Below are 16,896 nucleotides of genomic sequence, written 5' to 3'. Positions count from 1 at the left end.
AATAGCAAAGTTAATTTCATTAAGAAATGAGATAGGGAGTTTGGGATGGACATGTACACACTGCTATACCTAAAGTGAATAACGAACAAGGCCCTACTGTCTAGCATATGGAACTCTGCTTAGTGTTATGTAGCAGCCTGGATAGGAGGGGAGGTTGAGGGGGAATATATACAGGTGTATGTATGGGTGAGTCCCTGATAATTTCAGGTAAACAATGTTAGCCACTGGACCACCAGGTGAACAGTGTGTTCACCTGAAACTATCACAGCATTGTTTGTTAATTGGCTATACCCCAATACAAAATAAAAAGTTTAAACTGAAAACAAAAGAAATGAGAGTGCCCAATCCTTGATAACAGCCAAAGCCCCCAACTTGATGTAACATTAAATCTCGTCCCCTCTCCCAGCTGGGCAGCCTCCATCTCTCCATACCTCCTCTGATGGCAGCTAGCAGCCCACTCCTCATTGCTTAGATGTGAGCAGGGGTCAAGTGGCAATCTCAGCTTCAGCCTTTAACTTTAGGAGACGCCTGTCAAGTTCTCCAGGCAACGGTGGGGGCTGGGAGGGATGGTATGTGTGTATGTGTGTTGCTCAGTCATGTCTGACTCATTGCGACCCCATGGACTTGTAGCCCGCCAGACTCCTCTGAGATGGATTATCATAAAGTCCTGGCTAGTACATCGCTGTCGGATCCTGCAACTCTGGTTGTGCAGTGGTGTCATCACCTACCGATAACATAATTCCTGACCAACTGTGCTAAGACCTGGGGCAACCCCACAGAGCCCTGGCCAGTGAACCCAAAGACAATCCCAGCGCGCAGGTCTTTCCAGCATTTGCGGCAGATGTTTCTGATGCTACATGGGTTTTTGAAAGATTCCTCACCAATCTTGAGAATCATTCTAGAAAGTGTGCATGCATGCCAAGATGCTTCAGTCATGTCCGACTCTGTGACTCCATGGACTGTAGCCTACCAGGCTCCTCTGTCCGTGGGATTCTCCAGGCAAGAATACTGAAGTGGGTTGACTTGCCCGCCTTCAGGGGGTTCTCCTGACCCAGGGATCAAACATGTGTCTCTTAACATCTACCTGCATTAGCAGGCAGGTTCTTTACCCACTAGCATCACCAAATTTGGCCTGTGGGTTACCCCCACCCCGAGTGGACCCAGCTTCCTCATTACGAGTGTTTCTGTTCCAACCTTTTATCAAGAGGTCGAAGAATCAAAGGGGTTCTGAGTGCCCATCTCTCCAGGCCTCCCCGGACCGTAAGCCAGCTGCTAGCCCTGCCTGTAGCAAGGATCAGGAGCTACAGCTGAGGGAATGGCCTCTGTGTGGCCGTGCACAGGTGTATATCTTTAACCACATCATGGAGCTGATGCTTGGAGCTGTGGGGGTTGAGAAACAGGTCCCTGGCCAGATTTCTTACATGGTAGTGTCATGTAACTAGAGATACCTCAGTTACGACAGCACAAAGCAGTCGGGCTGGGGGAGGTCACTTGTCATCTGCAGAGCCCACCCCAGCAGACGCGAAAGGAAAGCCCTATAGAAGGACCGTCAGAGCAGGGGGAGTCGGAAGCTGCCTGTGGAAAAGGGACAGTCCTGGGATTAGGGGGCCTTATCCTGGACTGCTGGCTCCTTTAAGTAATTAATTTCACTGAGTTTTAACCAAAGAGCATCTTCTGTTTTATGGTTCATGGAGAGTAGGATTTACCAGTCAGAGCAGTGGAAAGGCCTAAGGAGCTCCTGGTTACCCCCTTTTCTATACAACCCCCCAAGCCCTAGTCACCCAGAAACCTACTTTCCTGTCTCTCTGGCCTTGCCTGTGCCAGACATGTTGTATAAATGGAACCAGAAGCTGTGGCTTCTTTCACTTAGAATAATCTGTTCAAGGTTCATCCCTGTTGTAGTATGAATCAGAACTTCATTCCTTCTCATGGCTGAATAAGTTTCCATCATTTTCTGTTTACTTCAGCATTTTCTGCTCTAACACAGCAAAGGCATATACACAAATGGTACCTTGGGTCTTCATACTTACAGTGTTCCCTGATAAGGGGGTAGAGCTTTGCCCCAGCTTCCTTCTGGTACCCACTCGGCTGTCACTTCAGCAATGCCTTCCCTGACTGCTTTATAAACAGTGACAACCCCTGCCCTACCCCTGATGCTTGTCCTCAGACCTGCTACCCTCTAATGTCCTCTGTATAGTTCTCTGATTTATTTTCCTACCGCACAGAAATGTGCGGAGAATGTTGTCGGTGTTTTCTTTGCCACATGCCCACTGGTATCTCAGTGCCTGACCCAAGGTAGAAAATAGTGGTTAAATGAAAAAAAAGGCAGACAGAGCGGAATATCTCTGCTATCTGCTAGCATGTTGTGAGCCACCTCCATATATATGTGTATAGTGGTCTCAGAGAAAGAAGGATAAATAGTATAGCTTCTATAAGGAAGGGTTGGAGGAAAAGACCAGACATCTGTAAGGAAAGGGAGGGAGTCAGGAGAGCTTTTAACAGCTTAGACTTGTTGATGGAAAAACAAAAAGCATAACATTTCCCTACCAGTCCATCTAGAGCAGCGGTCCCCAGCCTTTTTGGCACCAGGGAACAGTTTCATGGAAGACAGTTTTTCCACGCACTGGGGTGAGGTGGGGGATGGTATGGGGATGATTCAAGAGCGTTACATTTATTGTGCACTTTATTTCTATTATTATACCATCAACTCCACCTCAGGTCATCAGGCATTATATCCCAGAGATTGGGGACTCCTGCTCTAGACTGTCTCTTGATTTTATTTTTTGTCTCTTGGAGCAAAAAGGACTCAAATTACTACTAGTCACTAGATGTCAAAAGTGAATCTCTGGAGGATGGCAGGCCATTGAATCACTCAGCTGGATGCCTTTTCTTGCTTAGAAGCAGGAAATGTCATGCTGAGAAACCCTGCTTGTCAGATCCAGTACCCTTTGCCTTGTCGTGGCTCTCAGCTAGTTTCTGCTGAACCCCACAATACTTAGGAAGCTCTGTGAGGTTTTTTCCTTCTTAATGAGCATGATTCAGAGGGGAATCCCCAGGTGATCTTCCTCAAGTGTGAACCTGTTTCATACTAAACCCTAGCACAGCCTGAACACTGTCAAGCTCTCACTCCCGCACCTGGGGGCTCATTGGCCGAGCCTGGAGGTGGGGCTGGGGGACTTGACTGGAGGGTTCAGCCTGCTCCAGGTCATGCCTAGCAAAGAGCCTTCCACCTGTCTAGCCAGAATGGGTTGTGAGGGGTCACTCCAGGTCTGGACTCAAGAGGATTCCAGCTTGAGCTTCTGAGCTCCTGGAGACCTACTCACTTTGGAACCTACTTGAATTCAGACAGAGCTACCAGAAGAAGGAAGAGCTATAGCTCCTGGGTTGCAGCTCCCAGGCTGGGCCCCCTGCCACTTCCCCATTGCCATTTTCCATATGGTTTAGAAATGTATTAACAAGATGTACAGGTTCAAGGGCTGGTGGTTCCTCATGGCATGGAGGTTATCTGAATTTTGAGCAGATAGGGGTTCAAATACCAACTCCCATCATTTATGATCTGTGTGACTTGGAGAAAGTGACCTAACCTCTCTGAACTCTGGTTGCCATAGTAACCTACCTTATAGAGTTCTTCATTCATTCACTTATTCACTTAACAATTGCTGAGTGCCTAATATGCCCTGAAGCACTGTGCTATGTGCTGGGAAAATACCTTCAACAAGCCTAGAGTCTAGTAGAAAAGACATTTGAGCAAAAAAAAGACATTTTATGACACAGGATGAGAACTGGCTTGACAGAGGGAGATGAATGAATATCAAGGAGAACCAGCCCAGCTGAGGGCTGGGACGTCTGGGGGGAGAGGGGGGTGGGAACAGCCCTCATGAAAAAATGTAGTTTAGGGCAGGCTGCAGAGAAGTGCCCGTTTCCTCTTCTGCCCTCACGGCTCCTCTCCCAAATTCACAGTTCCCACATCGACCTGACCATTTCAGGATTCCTCTAGGGAAACGGGAACCAGGGCAGGGCTTGAAATAGAAGCGACCCTTCTGGAAAGAGAGGAATTCTAGAATTGGAATCCTTACCACATCCCCTTAAAACATCCCCTTGTCTCTTCTTTTTGGGAAGGCTAAGTTGTGGAGCAGATACAGAACTGCTTAGTAAGACGGACCAGAGAGAAAGAGAGGGAAATCACCGAAGTCAGCCAGGGCACCAGCTGCAGAGATGGCGGCTCAACCCCAGCCTCCCCACCCCTCCTGGCTGCACTACCATCACAGAGCAGCTGGCAGGACTGCTGAGTGTTCTCGGCAGCAGTCTGAGCCAGCCGTCCCATGCCTGCCCTGGCCCCAAGCCTGCCCGGCCCCCATGCTCCCTAGGACACTTTCCAACCAGGAGAGCCTGGAGCTCACACCTGCACTTTGGGCGGTCCCCACAGAAACCAGGGTCTGCCAGGCCTTCCCCTCCCCAGAAGAATGGGCCAGCTCTTGAAACACTGGCTGGTTTAAAGTACATGCCAACTCCTCTTAAGTGATTATTTCCAAAGAGCCTTTGCTGGTTGATTAACATTTTAAAATTTTGTTTTACAGATAACACTAGAGTATTGTCATTTTTTTTTAAGCTTGATTATCCAGGCTTTTAATTATGAGTGTTTACTTTTATTTATGTAAAGCTGGTTATCATCCTATCCAATATTCTACCCCATCTCCCAAGGATTCAGGTAGCCCCTATCAGGGAAATCAGATCTCACTGTGATGCAACACCTCTGGGCAGGGCTTCCAGGCAAACTCTTAAGTAAGTAAGTAAAGTCACTCAGTCGTGTCTGACTCTTTGTGACCCCGTGGACTGCAGCCCACCAGGCTCCTCAGTCCATGGGGTTCTCCAGGCAAGAATACTGGAGTGGGTTGCCATTTCCTTCTCCAGGGGATCTTCCCAACCAAGGGATTGAACCCGGGTCTCCCACATTGGAGGCAGACACTTTAACCTCTGAGCCAACTCCTAACTGCCAACTATATCACCCAAAAAACAACTTTTTTAAAATAAGAGTTACCCAAAGTCTGTCCTCCAAAGGTTTCAAAAAAAAAAAAAAGAACCCTTAACAGCCATCCAAGAAAAGATCTTTGCCATTGCAAGTGGTTCCCATTAAAATTCCCCACCGGAGATGGACTTAGTACTTCACAGGCCAATTCCATCTTTGAAGCATCCCATTCACAGAAGTCATAGCAGATGTGATTAGCCTTGAATGGTTTTGTAAAAAGTATTTATTTAGTTATTTGACTGCTCTGGGTCTTAATTGTGGCCTGTGGGATCTAGTTCCTTAACGAGGAATTGAACCCGGGCCCCTTGTCTTAGGAGCGCAGAGTCTCCCAAGGAAGAGCTCCCTTGGACCACCAAGGAAGTCCCAAGCCTTGAAGTTTTTGTTTTTTTAAAGAAAAGCCTGGCACGCAGAGAAGTGAAGCCACACCAAACTGAGCCCCCATGCTCACTGCTAGAAAAAAGCAAAGTTCAACTCGGGTAAAATGAGTTACCTAGCCAGAAACCCCTAGCCAGTTTCTCCCTTCGGACACTAACTTGCATCCATCCTCCCAGAGGCACGTTGAGGAGGGGAGAAATTCCATCAGGAGGCCAAGGATAAGGAAGGAAAAACGCTTTCAGCTTCTCTTGAAAGTTTTTACATTTGCCAAAGCTGTATGGTCAGGTCTCCCTGAGAAAAAGCCCAAATACACACAAGAAAATGATACAGAGAGATGCCCCTCAAGGAGAGAGCTAAAAGAAAATTGCATCCAGTGGGGACAAAGAAAATGGCCTGCTTTCTCCGTGGACCTCTTAAGGATCTGCGGATCTTCTTTCTCGGCCCCTAGTGACGACCCGGAAGCCAAAGGAAGCCGAAAGGTTTTTGATGGGTTAAAAAGAGGCCGTCCGTTAAAGGGTCAGGGCCTGGTGCTCCGGACGTCTGTCTCTGAATTAACCAAATCAGTTGAGAGCTCCTGTAGTCTGACACTGAGGAGTCAGCCAGAGGAACATCTTGTTTCCATTACGTACAGCGGTGCTGAAAAGTCAGCTATCGTTTCCTTGGCTGGGTACCTGGCCCTCTCGGGAGAAGATGGAGGCCAGGGAGCCTTCCAGCAGCGCTGGTCCTGAGGACACACTCACAGCCACTCTGTGAGCTGGTACCGTGGGGACAGAGTCTGCCTATCTTGGAGGCCATGGTTTGGATTCCAGTCTGGCCCATGCCATGTGAATACTACTGAGCTGTATCATAGGAGGCGATTTCCTCTCAGGGTGAATGTTGTGAGATTAGAAGTCACAGCAGGCGTGATTCCCTGGTGGTCCAGTAGTCAGGACTCCATGTTTTCACTGCAGGGGGCACAGGTGTTCAATCTCTGGTTGAGGAGCTAAGATCCCACAAGGTGTGTGATACCCCCAAAAAAATATCAGCAGGAAAATGGTCAAAACTGACTCTGGTCAAAATTGTGGTAGACCCAGGAACTGACTGGATAAGAACCGGAAGCAAAGAACCTGAAGAGAATACATCAAAAACCAACTCAAGCAGACGCAGGAGAAACTGGGTTAGACTTATCCTTGTGTGGTGAAAAATTTAATGAACAAAAATCATTTTTAAAAATGCCCATGGCACCATATTAGCCATCTTTTAAAAAAGAATTTCATAAACCTGTACTTTGGGCTATGTGTTCAAAGTAATGAGAACTATATTTTTTACATGAAAAGTAATACTGTCCTGTGAGTGATGGCAGAAAGAGAACATAATGGCTGATATTTAAGTGCTAACTACATACCTAGCTCCGTATGCAGCACTTAGTATGTATTAGGTCGTTGATACAGAATCGCTATGAAAACAAAACTGATGTTGTTGGTAGTCTTATTTCAAAGATGATAAAAGAAAAACAAATTTTATTGCCAAGGATAAACAGCCAACAAGTTATAGACAGTGCAGCTTTGAAAACCATGCTTTTAGTCAGTGAAATAGTTAGCTCCCTTATCTGCAGGTCCCACATCTGTGGATTCAACCAACTGCAGATTGAAAATATTCAGAAATAATTTTTAAACTCCAGAAGATTCCAAAAGCAAAACCTGGATTTGCTGCATGCCAGCAACTAGTTACATAGCATTTATATTCAGTTCAGTTCAGTTCAGTTCAGTCGCTCAGTTGTGTCTGACTCTTTGCGACCCCATGGACTGCAGCACACCAGGCCTCCCTGTCCATCACCAACTCCTGGAGTTCACTCAAACTCATGTGCATCGAGTCGGTGATGCCATCCAGCCATCTCATCCTCTGTTGTCCCCTTCTCCTCCTGCCCCCAACCGCTCCCAGGATCAGGGTCTTTTCCAGTGAGTCAACTCTTCGCATGAGGTGGCTAAAGTATTGGAGTTTCAGCTTTAGCATCAGTCCTTCCAATGAACACCCAGGACTGATCTCCTTTAGAATGGACTGGTTGGATCTCCTTGCAGTCCAAGGGACTCTCAAGAGTCTTCTCCAACACCACAGTTCAAAAGCATCAATTCTTCAGCGCTCAGCTTTCTTCACAGTCCAACTCTCACATCCATACATGACCACTGGAAAAACCATAGCCTTGACTAGATGGACCTTTATTGGCAAAGTAATGTCTCTGCTTTTGAATATGCTATCTAGGTTGGTCATAACTTTTCTTCCAAGGAGTAAGCGTCTTTTAATTTCATGGCTGCAATCACGATCTGCAGTGATTTGGGTTATATTTATATTAGGTTATTGTAAATAACTTGGGGGTGATTTACAGTGTACAGAGGATGTGCCTGGGGTCTATGCAAATACCACTCCATTTTATATAATGGACTTGAGCATCCTCAGATTTTAGTATCCAAGGAAGGTCCTAGAATGAAGCTCCTGAGGATACCCAGGGTCAACTGTTTCCCATAAATAGGAAATGTTTAAAACAAGTGACTTTATTTTTAAATTCCAAAGAGTAGCTGGGTGGCATTTCAAGGATTTATAGTGCTGACCTTCACTCCAGGCTTTGGATGCAGAAGGCCCACACACATGCCCCTCCTTTGGTGAGGGAAGGCAGAAAAGGAAGCCAAGATAAAGAGGGTCTTACAGAGTCAGAACTGGCACTGAGGCCTCCTGACTTCCAAGTCAGAGTTCTCATCCCTAAAAATGATGAACCAAAACCAGGGAGTCTCAGTAATGCTCATGAATATTGATTCTGAGACAGAAGTGCAAGACATATTTCATAAATTGGTGCGGTGCCTCCATGGAGTTGTTTTTTGTTTTTGTTTTTTAATACTATTTATTTTGGTTGCACTGGCTCTTCATTGCTGCGCAATGAAGTTTCTGTAGTTTCGGCAAGCAGGGGCTACTCTTTGTTGCAATGCATGGGCTTCTCATTGCAGAGGTCTTTGCTGTTGTAAAACATAGGCTCTGGCCACATGGGCTTAGTTGCTCTGCAGCATGTGGAATCTTCCCAGACCAAGGATCAAACCCGTGCCCCCTGCATTGGCAGGCGGATTCTTTACCACTGGACCACCAGGGAAGTCCCTGCCTAGAACAAAAGCCTGATACAGAAACTCTAGGAGGTTTGAAACTCCATCATGAAGTTAGTTCCTATGCCATGGATACAGTCTGCTTTATGTACATCACATCCTCCCAGCAAGCGCCTTAGACACAGGGACACATGTGAGGCATCTCCTCCTCCGTCCTGTTAGCATAGGTTTGTGCAGAGTAGACCCCACGACTTGAATGTTCGAAAGAGGAATGGGGATTGGATGTGACCTAAATCCCCAGGGCCTTGTTTCGGTCTTCTCTAAGCATAAAATACTGGCTTGGCCAAAAAGTTCGTTTGGGTTTTTCCGTAAGATGGTGTGGAAAAACCCAAACAAAGTTGCTAACCAGCCCAATATATTGAATACCCATGCAACTGATATAAAAACCTCCGGCATAGAATGTTAACCCATTAAAAGCAGCACTGCTTCTGTTGTTCGTAGAATTAGTTCCTGAATGACACGGGAGCCTCATCAGGGGACTCCTGTAAAAGTTTCTGAGTGCAGGCTTTGGGGTTTTCTGTGTTGTTCTCCTATTTTAACTCAAGTCCGTCCAGTTGGGGTTGAGTGACTTCTTTTGTGCTGTATCCGTCTCCGTGTATGTCAGCTCATGTTTATTTGCTGAAGGTATAAATACACCTGGAGATGATGGTGACAACTTCTAGAGGGTGAACAGAGCAAAAATGAAATCAGGAAGTGGTTTTCTATTGGTATTTTTCATCCTGAGCTCCAAAGTTATTCCTGGCCTGATTCTCATTCTTCTTATAATACAAGAGAACTCCTTGCTGGTGTTTGCAAAGCAGGAGGCCAAGAACCTTTGGAGGAGTGATGACTTACTTAACCATCGGCTGGAAACAACTCTGTTCTCACTCATTACCAGATCCTCCTGGTGTGTTAGGAAGAGCCCACAAGAGTGGGCCTGACATCAGTTACTCATTTAACCTCTGCCAGTCCCTTAACTTCTCCCCCCTGGGCTTGCTTTATCTGTGGGAGGCGGGGGCTGGCCAGATGGCCCCCGGGATTCAGTATAATGGCCCCTCTAGAAGCAGCAGGAAGTTACTCAGAGAGAGGTCATTAAGAGGCTCGGTGACTCAGCCTCAGGGACAGGAGGAAGACAAGCCCCCACCCCACCCCCAAGTCCTGCTTAAGAATCAGAGCCACTAGAGCCGGCTTCCTCTCGAGGCTTTATTTCCGTCTCATTTCAAGAGCTCACCCATCACCCCACGTGCTGTGCTGGTGCCCAGTAAACAGTGGCTACAGAGGAAGTCTCAGGGAGTCAAGGCCCTTTGGCCCATCCCCACTGCGCCTTCACCCACTCCGAAAGAACAGGACATGAGTCCTTCCCAGCCCTGACCTCTAGGGTACACAGGATGTGGGAATCAGGCAGACCAGCTAATGGGATCCAGGAACCTGGTCCGGCTTGTTAAGTGTTTTTAGTGTACTCTGCAGCACTCAGGGCACAGAGGCTGTATTTATTAGCCACTCTTGTCTGCTTTCTGTGCATAAATATTTTCCGTCTCCTCTTTTACACATCACATTGAGCCCCAGCAAGGGGAACTGGAGGACCTGTGTTTGCTTGGAAACTACACATCTGGGTCAGAAGCCACCAATGCACATCTACGACCAGCCGTGGGCCCAATCATGGCAACAGGCAAGGTCTCCATAAAACCACTTCGGGAAGGTTTCTCTTCTTCTTTGTTTTCCGAGCAAGGTCATATTATTAAGTCTGTTCTTAATCATGATTGTTACTTGTTAGTCCTGGATGGAAAGATGCTGATACTGAAGCATCTCTGTGTAGAAAACCAGAGGAAGCCAGGACTCTAAGGTGAGAAAGGAGTAATATGTGTTATCATTTACAGCCTGTAAAGGAAAGAAAAGCCACAGTATAGGATGGAAAAGATGTGGCTTATACGTCCTACCTAGCTTCTCGTTTTTAAAAAAAAAAAAAAAATCATTCCACTCATAAAGTTAACCATCCATTAGTGAGTAAGAGCTGTTCCCGCTAATTGGTGGACCCCGTAGGGAAAGGAACATAGTTAGAGGTTAGAGTAATGGGCCAGGTGCCCTTGACTCTTATTTCCGGTTCCTTCACTGACTTGCTGTGTGGCCTTAGGCATTTTCCCCTCGTTTCTCTGGGCCTCATTTTCCCCAAGAAGAAAGTTTCCCACTTGCTCTTCTTGGGTGGGGCGGGGTGGGTGGAGATACTAAAAGATCAAAAAAGAGGTGTCTGCTTTTTAAAGATGCCCCAGTGAAGTGCATTAGGCCTTTTTCATAGGTATTAATTAATAAGTCTTTTGATTACTGATAGACCTGTGTTTGAGAGTTTAGGTAGCTCCTTGGGCAGAACTGGCCATAGGAATTAGCCAAACTCCGAAGGGATCTAGCCCAGCCGTTACCATCTTTGTGTGTCCAATGAGTTCTTTATGTGGAGTCCCAAAACATGTTGGTGTCTTTAGCTAGTGGCTGGGTTATGATGGCTGCAGTGAGTCAAAGGGGTTCTTTTGAAGTGACACAGATGATCAAGGGCTACCCCAGACCAGCGCCTTGGAGCCTCGTGTACCCTGTTCACAAACGGGAGGCCAAGCCGAATGTCTGCTGTTTATCTCCTTGTTGTTCGACTCTACCAGCCTCAGAGGGAGGGTTTAGTAGGCACAGCCTCAGAACGGTGGGCACAGGGGCCCTCAAGCACAAGAGGCCACGTTGATGCGTGGGGCGTCTAGCTGCCTGCATCCCCCTGCCTGTTCCCAAGCACTCCATGTACCCCCAGGTGTGGGAGGAAAGGTCCCTCATAAACACCTCCTTTTGGGTTCCTGGGACCTTCCTGGCCTGGAAAACTACCTTCCTTTCCTCCCTTCCCAATGTTTTCATTTACAAAAAAGAAGAAACTAAGGAAAAAACCCTGCCTAGAGCAAACAGGAGGCAAAGCCACTGTTCTGCTCCTGTTGGAAATGTCTACAGATGCTGGGAGCTGGGCCGTCAGGGCTCCGTGCTGAGGCAGGAATCTGCAGTGCACCATCAGCAGGCGGATGGGCCACAGCAGACACAAGGTTGTGTTCTAGTCCTTGGCAGACGCGAGGCTCTCCACTCCAGGGGCCTCCAGGGACTCTCCCTTCCATGGGGAGTACTTTTGGGGAACGCCCGGTGTAAGTTCTGTTTTGCAAAAAGCCAGGAAGGGAGGAATTGCCAGGGAACCCACCCCCTGAGTGTTGGGCTTTGGGAGTTTTCACCAGGAAGGAGGGCGCTCCCAGCCTGAGACCCATGTGAGGTGCTCGTCAGTGCACCAATGCCAAGAGGATAAAGCCCAGGAGGTCTGCCCATCAGATGCATGTTCCCCCACGTGTTGTCCCCCAAAGACAGTGCCTGAGGCATGAGCATCAGTTAGGACCAGTGGCATCATCTGCAGGGCCCAGGACAAATGAAAATTCAGGGCCTGTTGATCAAGCTTATTGAGAATTTTGAGATGGAGACAGCAGAATGTCAGACCAAGCGCAGGGCCCTCGGGCACACACCCGAGAAACAGGTCCTGGCAGAGGCTCCACCTTAGCTGGCCAGGTGGGTGCCACACACGTGCTGCAAGTCCCCCTCAGGGATCAGCCACCTCCTGCCCACCCCTCTCTTTGGAGAAAAGGCGATGGGATGTAGGCAGGGTACTAAATCCATACACTTCAGATTTCTGGGACTTTTATTCTCTTAAACCCCAATGACAGGGCCAGAAGTTAAAAAAAAAAATGCTTAATAATTTTGATTGTTTTGGAGTTAATCTACTTCATTTGCCAGGATTTGGGAGAAGTAAGAGCAACTAGAATTGCACTGAGACCTGAGTTCACTGAGCATTTACTTTGTACCATGCTAAGGATCTCTGTTGCTTCTACCTTAGAAGCGTTATTGCCATTTTACAGATGGGAAAACTGAGGCTAAAGGCAATGCGGTCACTTACCTGATGTCACACAGTTTGGATGTAGGGGACTCAGGATTCAAACAAATGTAGCCGGACTCCAGAGCATCTGCCTGGCCACTTTGTTCTGTGTACTACCTACCTCCAGGTTACAAGGTCAGGGAGCTATTAGTTCTGGTGCTTGCATGTCTGTGGCCAAGTTCAGGTGGAACCTCGGTAAATACCTATCAGTGGGGAATCAGAGGAACTCTGTGCATTTCACTAAGGGGTTTAGCAGAGCATCAGATAAGAGCAAAAGGCTCAGATCTGGGACTCGAGTCATCAGCTACACAGGTGGCTTTTCATCTGTGATCGGACACAAGGCTCTCTGAGCTCCTGTAGGGCTTGCTTTCCTTGGAAATGACCTGAAAGGAGAAAAGGAAGTACAATTTTCCTTGGACTTCAGAGCAAAATGTACTCTGAGCTGTAAACAAAAGAGATGGCTCTGAAGTCAGAGAAAATCCATGTCCTGTTCGCCGTTAGGCAGACAGAATCATTGTAAGATTCTGCAGAGCAGGTTGTGAGAAGAAGGCAGCCTTGCCAGAAATAGTTTTTATTCCAGCCCAGTTTGACAACAAGGCGGAGTCCTTTGGCCAGGCCTGTGTCTTGGGCCTGGCAAGGAGGGTTGATGGGACACAAAATTGTTGTCTTGCAGGAGAGAATGTGAGCAGATCAGAAAGTGTCAGGGGCGTCAGGTGAGAGGATTCTGGGTCTAAGATAAGACCCTGAAAAGCATCTACCTTAACTCAGTGGGCGAAGCAAGGGAGGACCAGGGGAAAAAATCAGCCACTTGCAGGGTGAAGATCTGTTTGGCCCTTCTTTGGGCTAAACAAACTCAAATTCTATTGAAGGGACTGCAATATTGCATCAGATACAAATATGAATGCTGTGGGCATAACTTGAACTTCTTTTGACATTTCCCTCAGAGTTGAAGTAACTTTCTTTTTCATCTAATGCAAGAACCCCCTCACAGAGCGATGTTGCCACCCTAATTACTCTCAAACATCTTAGTGAACAGACGCGCTCAGCCAAGGAAGAATGTCCACCAGGGCCTTCAGGGCCTTTGGGCAGTGCCAGGAACTCTGTTCAGCTCCCACTGTTCAGAACAGCCCTAATTTCACTCTCCGATGCCCCAGTGGCCACAAGCCCCTGGCTGCAGTGTCCCGCTCTCCCTGATTTTCTTTGTGCTGAAGAAAGAAGCTGGGCTTGTCAGGCTTCTGTTGTCATCTGGAGTCGCCTGCCCCAAAATAGGGTCCAAGAAGCCCCTACCCTTGGAGGGGAAGCTTCCCCGGCCGCCCCAGATCACCAGGGCGAGTCCAGCCGCTGACACATTAGTGGGCGGGAAGTGGAGTCCCCGAGGGGAGGTTGGGAATGCGAGCGCCTTACCACTGGAGCACTGCAGGGAGGAAGCCGGATCAGCACTGCAGGCAGATGGCTACTGCTCCCTCCTGAGAGCGCCGGCTCCCTCCCTCCCTCCACCAGCCCGCCCTCCACTCCTCCTCCTCCCCCTCGCCTTGGAGGGAAAACTGCGGAGCCGGGAACTGTCTTGGAGAATTCAACAAAGGCCCAGCAGAGCCGGGGGAACCACTTGAAAAGAACTTGTTTTGTTCCTGTTGAGAAGCCTGCAGGAAAATCCACACCCACGTTGCCAGGGTTTTGAACTGGAGAGCTCTGTGTGTGTGTGTGTGTGTGTGAAGCAAGAGGCATAGGAGGTGCAAACAACTGTACGGGTTCAGCTCTGATAAGGAAACTGCCAGCTGTAAGTTCAGCCGCAGGGAGAGGACTGCAGCCGTGAACCGCTCGCACTTGAACTTCAACTGCGTTGTTTTCTGTCCAGATATTCCAGTGGAGACAGTTGGAAAACCTGTATTTCAGAGAGAAGAAGTTTTCTGTGGAAGTTCATGACCCACGCAGGTAAGTTAGAAATGTTCTTTTCCTCCTGGGAGTGCGTGGGCCTGCTGACATGTTACTTACATTACTATTTTTGTGCTGTCACTGTTCGTGTTATTAATAATTTAGGGGGAAGAAGGTGGTTGATTGGGAGGATTGAGTTTTGTTTTTGTTCCATGTGTTGAGAAATGTAGTGTGTGTGTGTAAAGAGCAATGCCATGATCATCTCATCTGACTACATGTGTTACTTGCCCGTCTATGTGGAGTTGTCTTTACAAGCCGGAGCATTTTAGGAAAGATTTGTAGCGCTTTGGAACGATTACCAAATTAAAGTGAGCTGTGGCCGGAGTCCTTTTAGGAAGTTTTTGCCAGAGAAGAGTCTGAGAGACGGCTTGTCAGTTTCTGAGACTGTTTTTGGTTGGATGGTCAGCAGTAGAGGGAACCTCCAGTCTAAAGAGTTGTGCTGAATGGTCTCATTCTGTGAGCTGTAACTTTAGGGTATCCGCAGTGGTGGGTGAATATGAGAGAAATGCAAGTCTTTTCTCTCCACCTCACATTGTACCCCAGGGAGCACTCGTGTCAGAATGAGTGCTCCCCAAGTCCAGCAGCGAACAATAGGGTCCCATTTTGGAATGCAGCAAGCACTTCGAGGAAGGTTCTCAGCGAGGGGGGGCAGTGGGGGCTGAACTGTGACTTTTCCTCTCTTTGTCTGCTAGTCCTAGAGTTACAGGCAGCTCAGAAGCGGCAGCAAAATTCCCTGAAAACAGACCTAACGCTTAAGGATAAATCACTTTCAACAGGTCCAAATGCGGAGAACAGGAAGGAAGCCTTGGAAAGACAGGCGGAGGGCAGGGTCTCTAGGGGAGTAAATGGGGATGTGAAGTGCTGTTGCTGCCCCAGCCATGGCTCAGGGCAGAGGAACTGTTGGCACCAGCTTCCCACACACAGCTCCTGAGCGCTCAGGCCGAGGTGCCTCCCAGAAAGCTCTCAGCATAAGACCTCCGGAGTAAGATTCATGCCCCATCAGAGGGTGAGGCTTGGGGGGGCGGGGTGGCATCTCTGCTCCTGCAGCCAGTGATAACCCAAGAGGACTGATGCACCGCTTGCCTGGTCGTGTAATCTGTGTGAAGCAGCCTCCCGTGTAGCCAAGAGCGCCCTCCACGCGCCACGGTTACTATGCAGTCGGCAAGCGGAAAACGACCTAAGTCCAGGCGGTGCTCAGGTGATGACAGGAGTGCTGGCGGCACTTTTCAGGGTCCAGTGATGAAGGGTCCCACAGTCTGGAGACCCAGTCTCTACAGAGCAGGAATCCATTGGTGCAGGACAGGTGGTAGGGGAGAGATGCTGAAAACGGTTTCCCCAGATGAGTGCTACAGTGGGTCAGATGCAGAAAACACGGGCAACTGACAACATAAAGATGGAGGTTGAGTGGCCTAAGAGACTGGGGGTAAGGACTAGACAGACTCTCCAAGCCTGTGTTCTGTTGGGAATCTTGCTAAGGCAGAGGTACCTTGGACACATCCTTGCGTGTGTGTCTGTGGGTTTGTGTTCTTGTTCTCTCCAGGCCTGTTGTCCTATCCGTGTTGTAATACCAAATTCCCTTCCTTTTCCCAGGGCCCAGGGATATCGGAAAGAGTCCAAACCTCACAAGTTCCTATTACATGGGCCTTTAGCCTATTACATGAATTTGATCCATCTCACATTTGTTGAGTAGCATCGGTGTTCGGGCACTGTCCCGTAACAGTATTCATAACTTACTATGTGTTACTTTGTATAGAAAAAGGTCAGACAGGGTCTGCTTGCCCTGAAAAGAACTAGCACAGCCAGGGAGAAGGAATAAGGAACTTAATGTTTATTAAGTGTTTGCCATGCACAGCCACTGTTCTAAACACTTGGACTGTTATCTCCTTGGGTCCTTGCTATAACCCTGGGAGGTAGGCACTAGTGTTCTTGCCCTACTTGGGAAATAGGCACAGAAGAAGCACAGTAACCTGCTCCAGGTTACAGAAAGCAGTCAGATAGAGGCAGGGTGTGAACCCGGGGAGTCTGGCTCCATAGCTCACATGCCTTCCACCACATTATACATGGGCAGCGGGTACCAAGTGCCAAACAACACAGCCTATAAATGCTACAGCTGGCCAGGCTGGTCTGGAGAGGCATCCTGAGAAGGAGAAATCTTTAGCTAAGAATGTAGAGCTCAAAGTGGGCCCTCTGGGGAATAAAGATGTCAGTCAGGTGGGTGTCAGAGAGAAGAGGAAGGTAGAGGAGCCCGAGGCAGCCTGAGCAGTGAACTGGAGCAGTGAACACATCCCTTCAAGGAATGTAGTCCTCTGTCAGCCCAGAGACCAGCAGAGAGAGGAGAGGGGAGGCAAGGAGAGGCCAGAGATGTGGCTTCCTTGATGTCAGAGCTGGAAACCCAGGTTGACGATGGCTTTAAAGGTGCACCAGAGTAGGCAAAGGGGGCCATTCTAGATTAGCTGCTAAGCTGAGTGGTGTAGCCAAAGCTCCAAACCTGTCTTCCGCCTGGTGCTGCAGTAAGCGCTCCTCCA

At 48.3% G+C, this 16,896-nt stretch overlaps 1 protein-coding gene across 9 annotated transcripts in view; it reads left to right on the top strand.

Moving 5' to 3' along the window:
* FRMD4A (FERM domain containing 4A) overlaps nucleotides 1-16,896 on the top strand; it is a 703,559-nt gene that overhangs the window by 615,822 nt on the left and 70,841 nt on the right. For all 9 annotated transcript variants that reach the window (XM_060397374.1, XM_060397375.1, XM_042230562.2 and 6 more), the window contains one exon: nucleotides 14,295-14,371. In XM_060397374.1, coding sequence (XP_060253357.1) covers nucleotides 14,295-14,371 — 77 coding nt within the window. The remainder of the gene's footprint in view (nucleotides 1-14,294; nucleotides 14,372-16,896) is intronic.

The sequence above is a fragment of the Ovis aries genome, chromosome 13 (assembly GCF_016772045.2).
Source record: "Ovis aries strain OAR_USU_Benz2616 breed Rambouillet chromosome 13, ARS-UI_Ramb_v3.0, whole genome shotgun sequence".
Classification (NCBI taxonomy): domain Eukaryota; kingdom Metazoa; phylum Chordata; class Mammalia; order Artiodactyla; family Bovidae; genus Ovis; species Ovis aries.
Note: the sequence above shows the minus strand (reverse complement) of the source record. Positions and strands in the feature narration are given on the sequence as shown.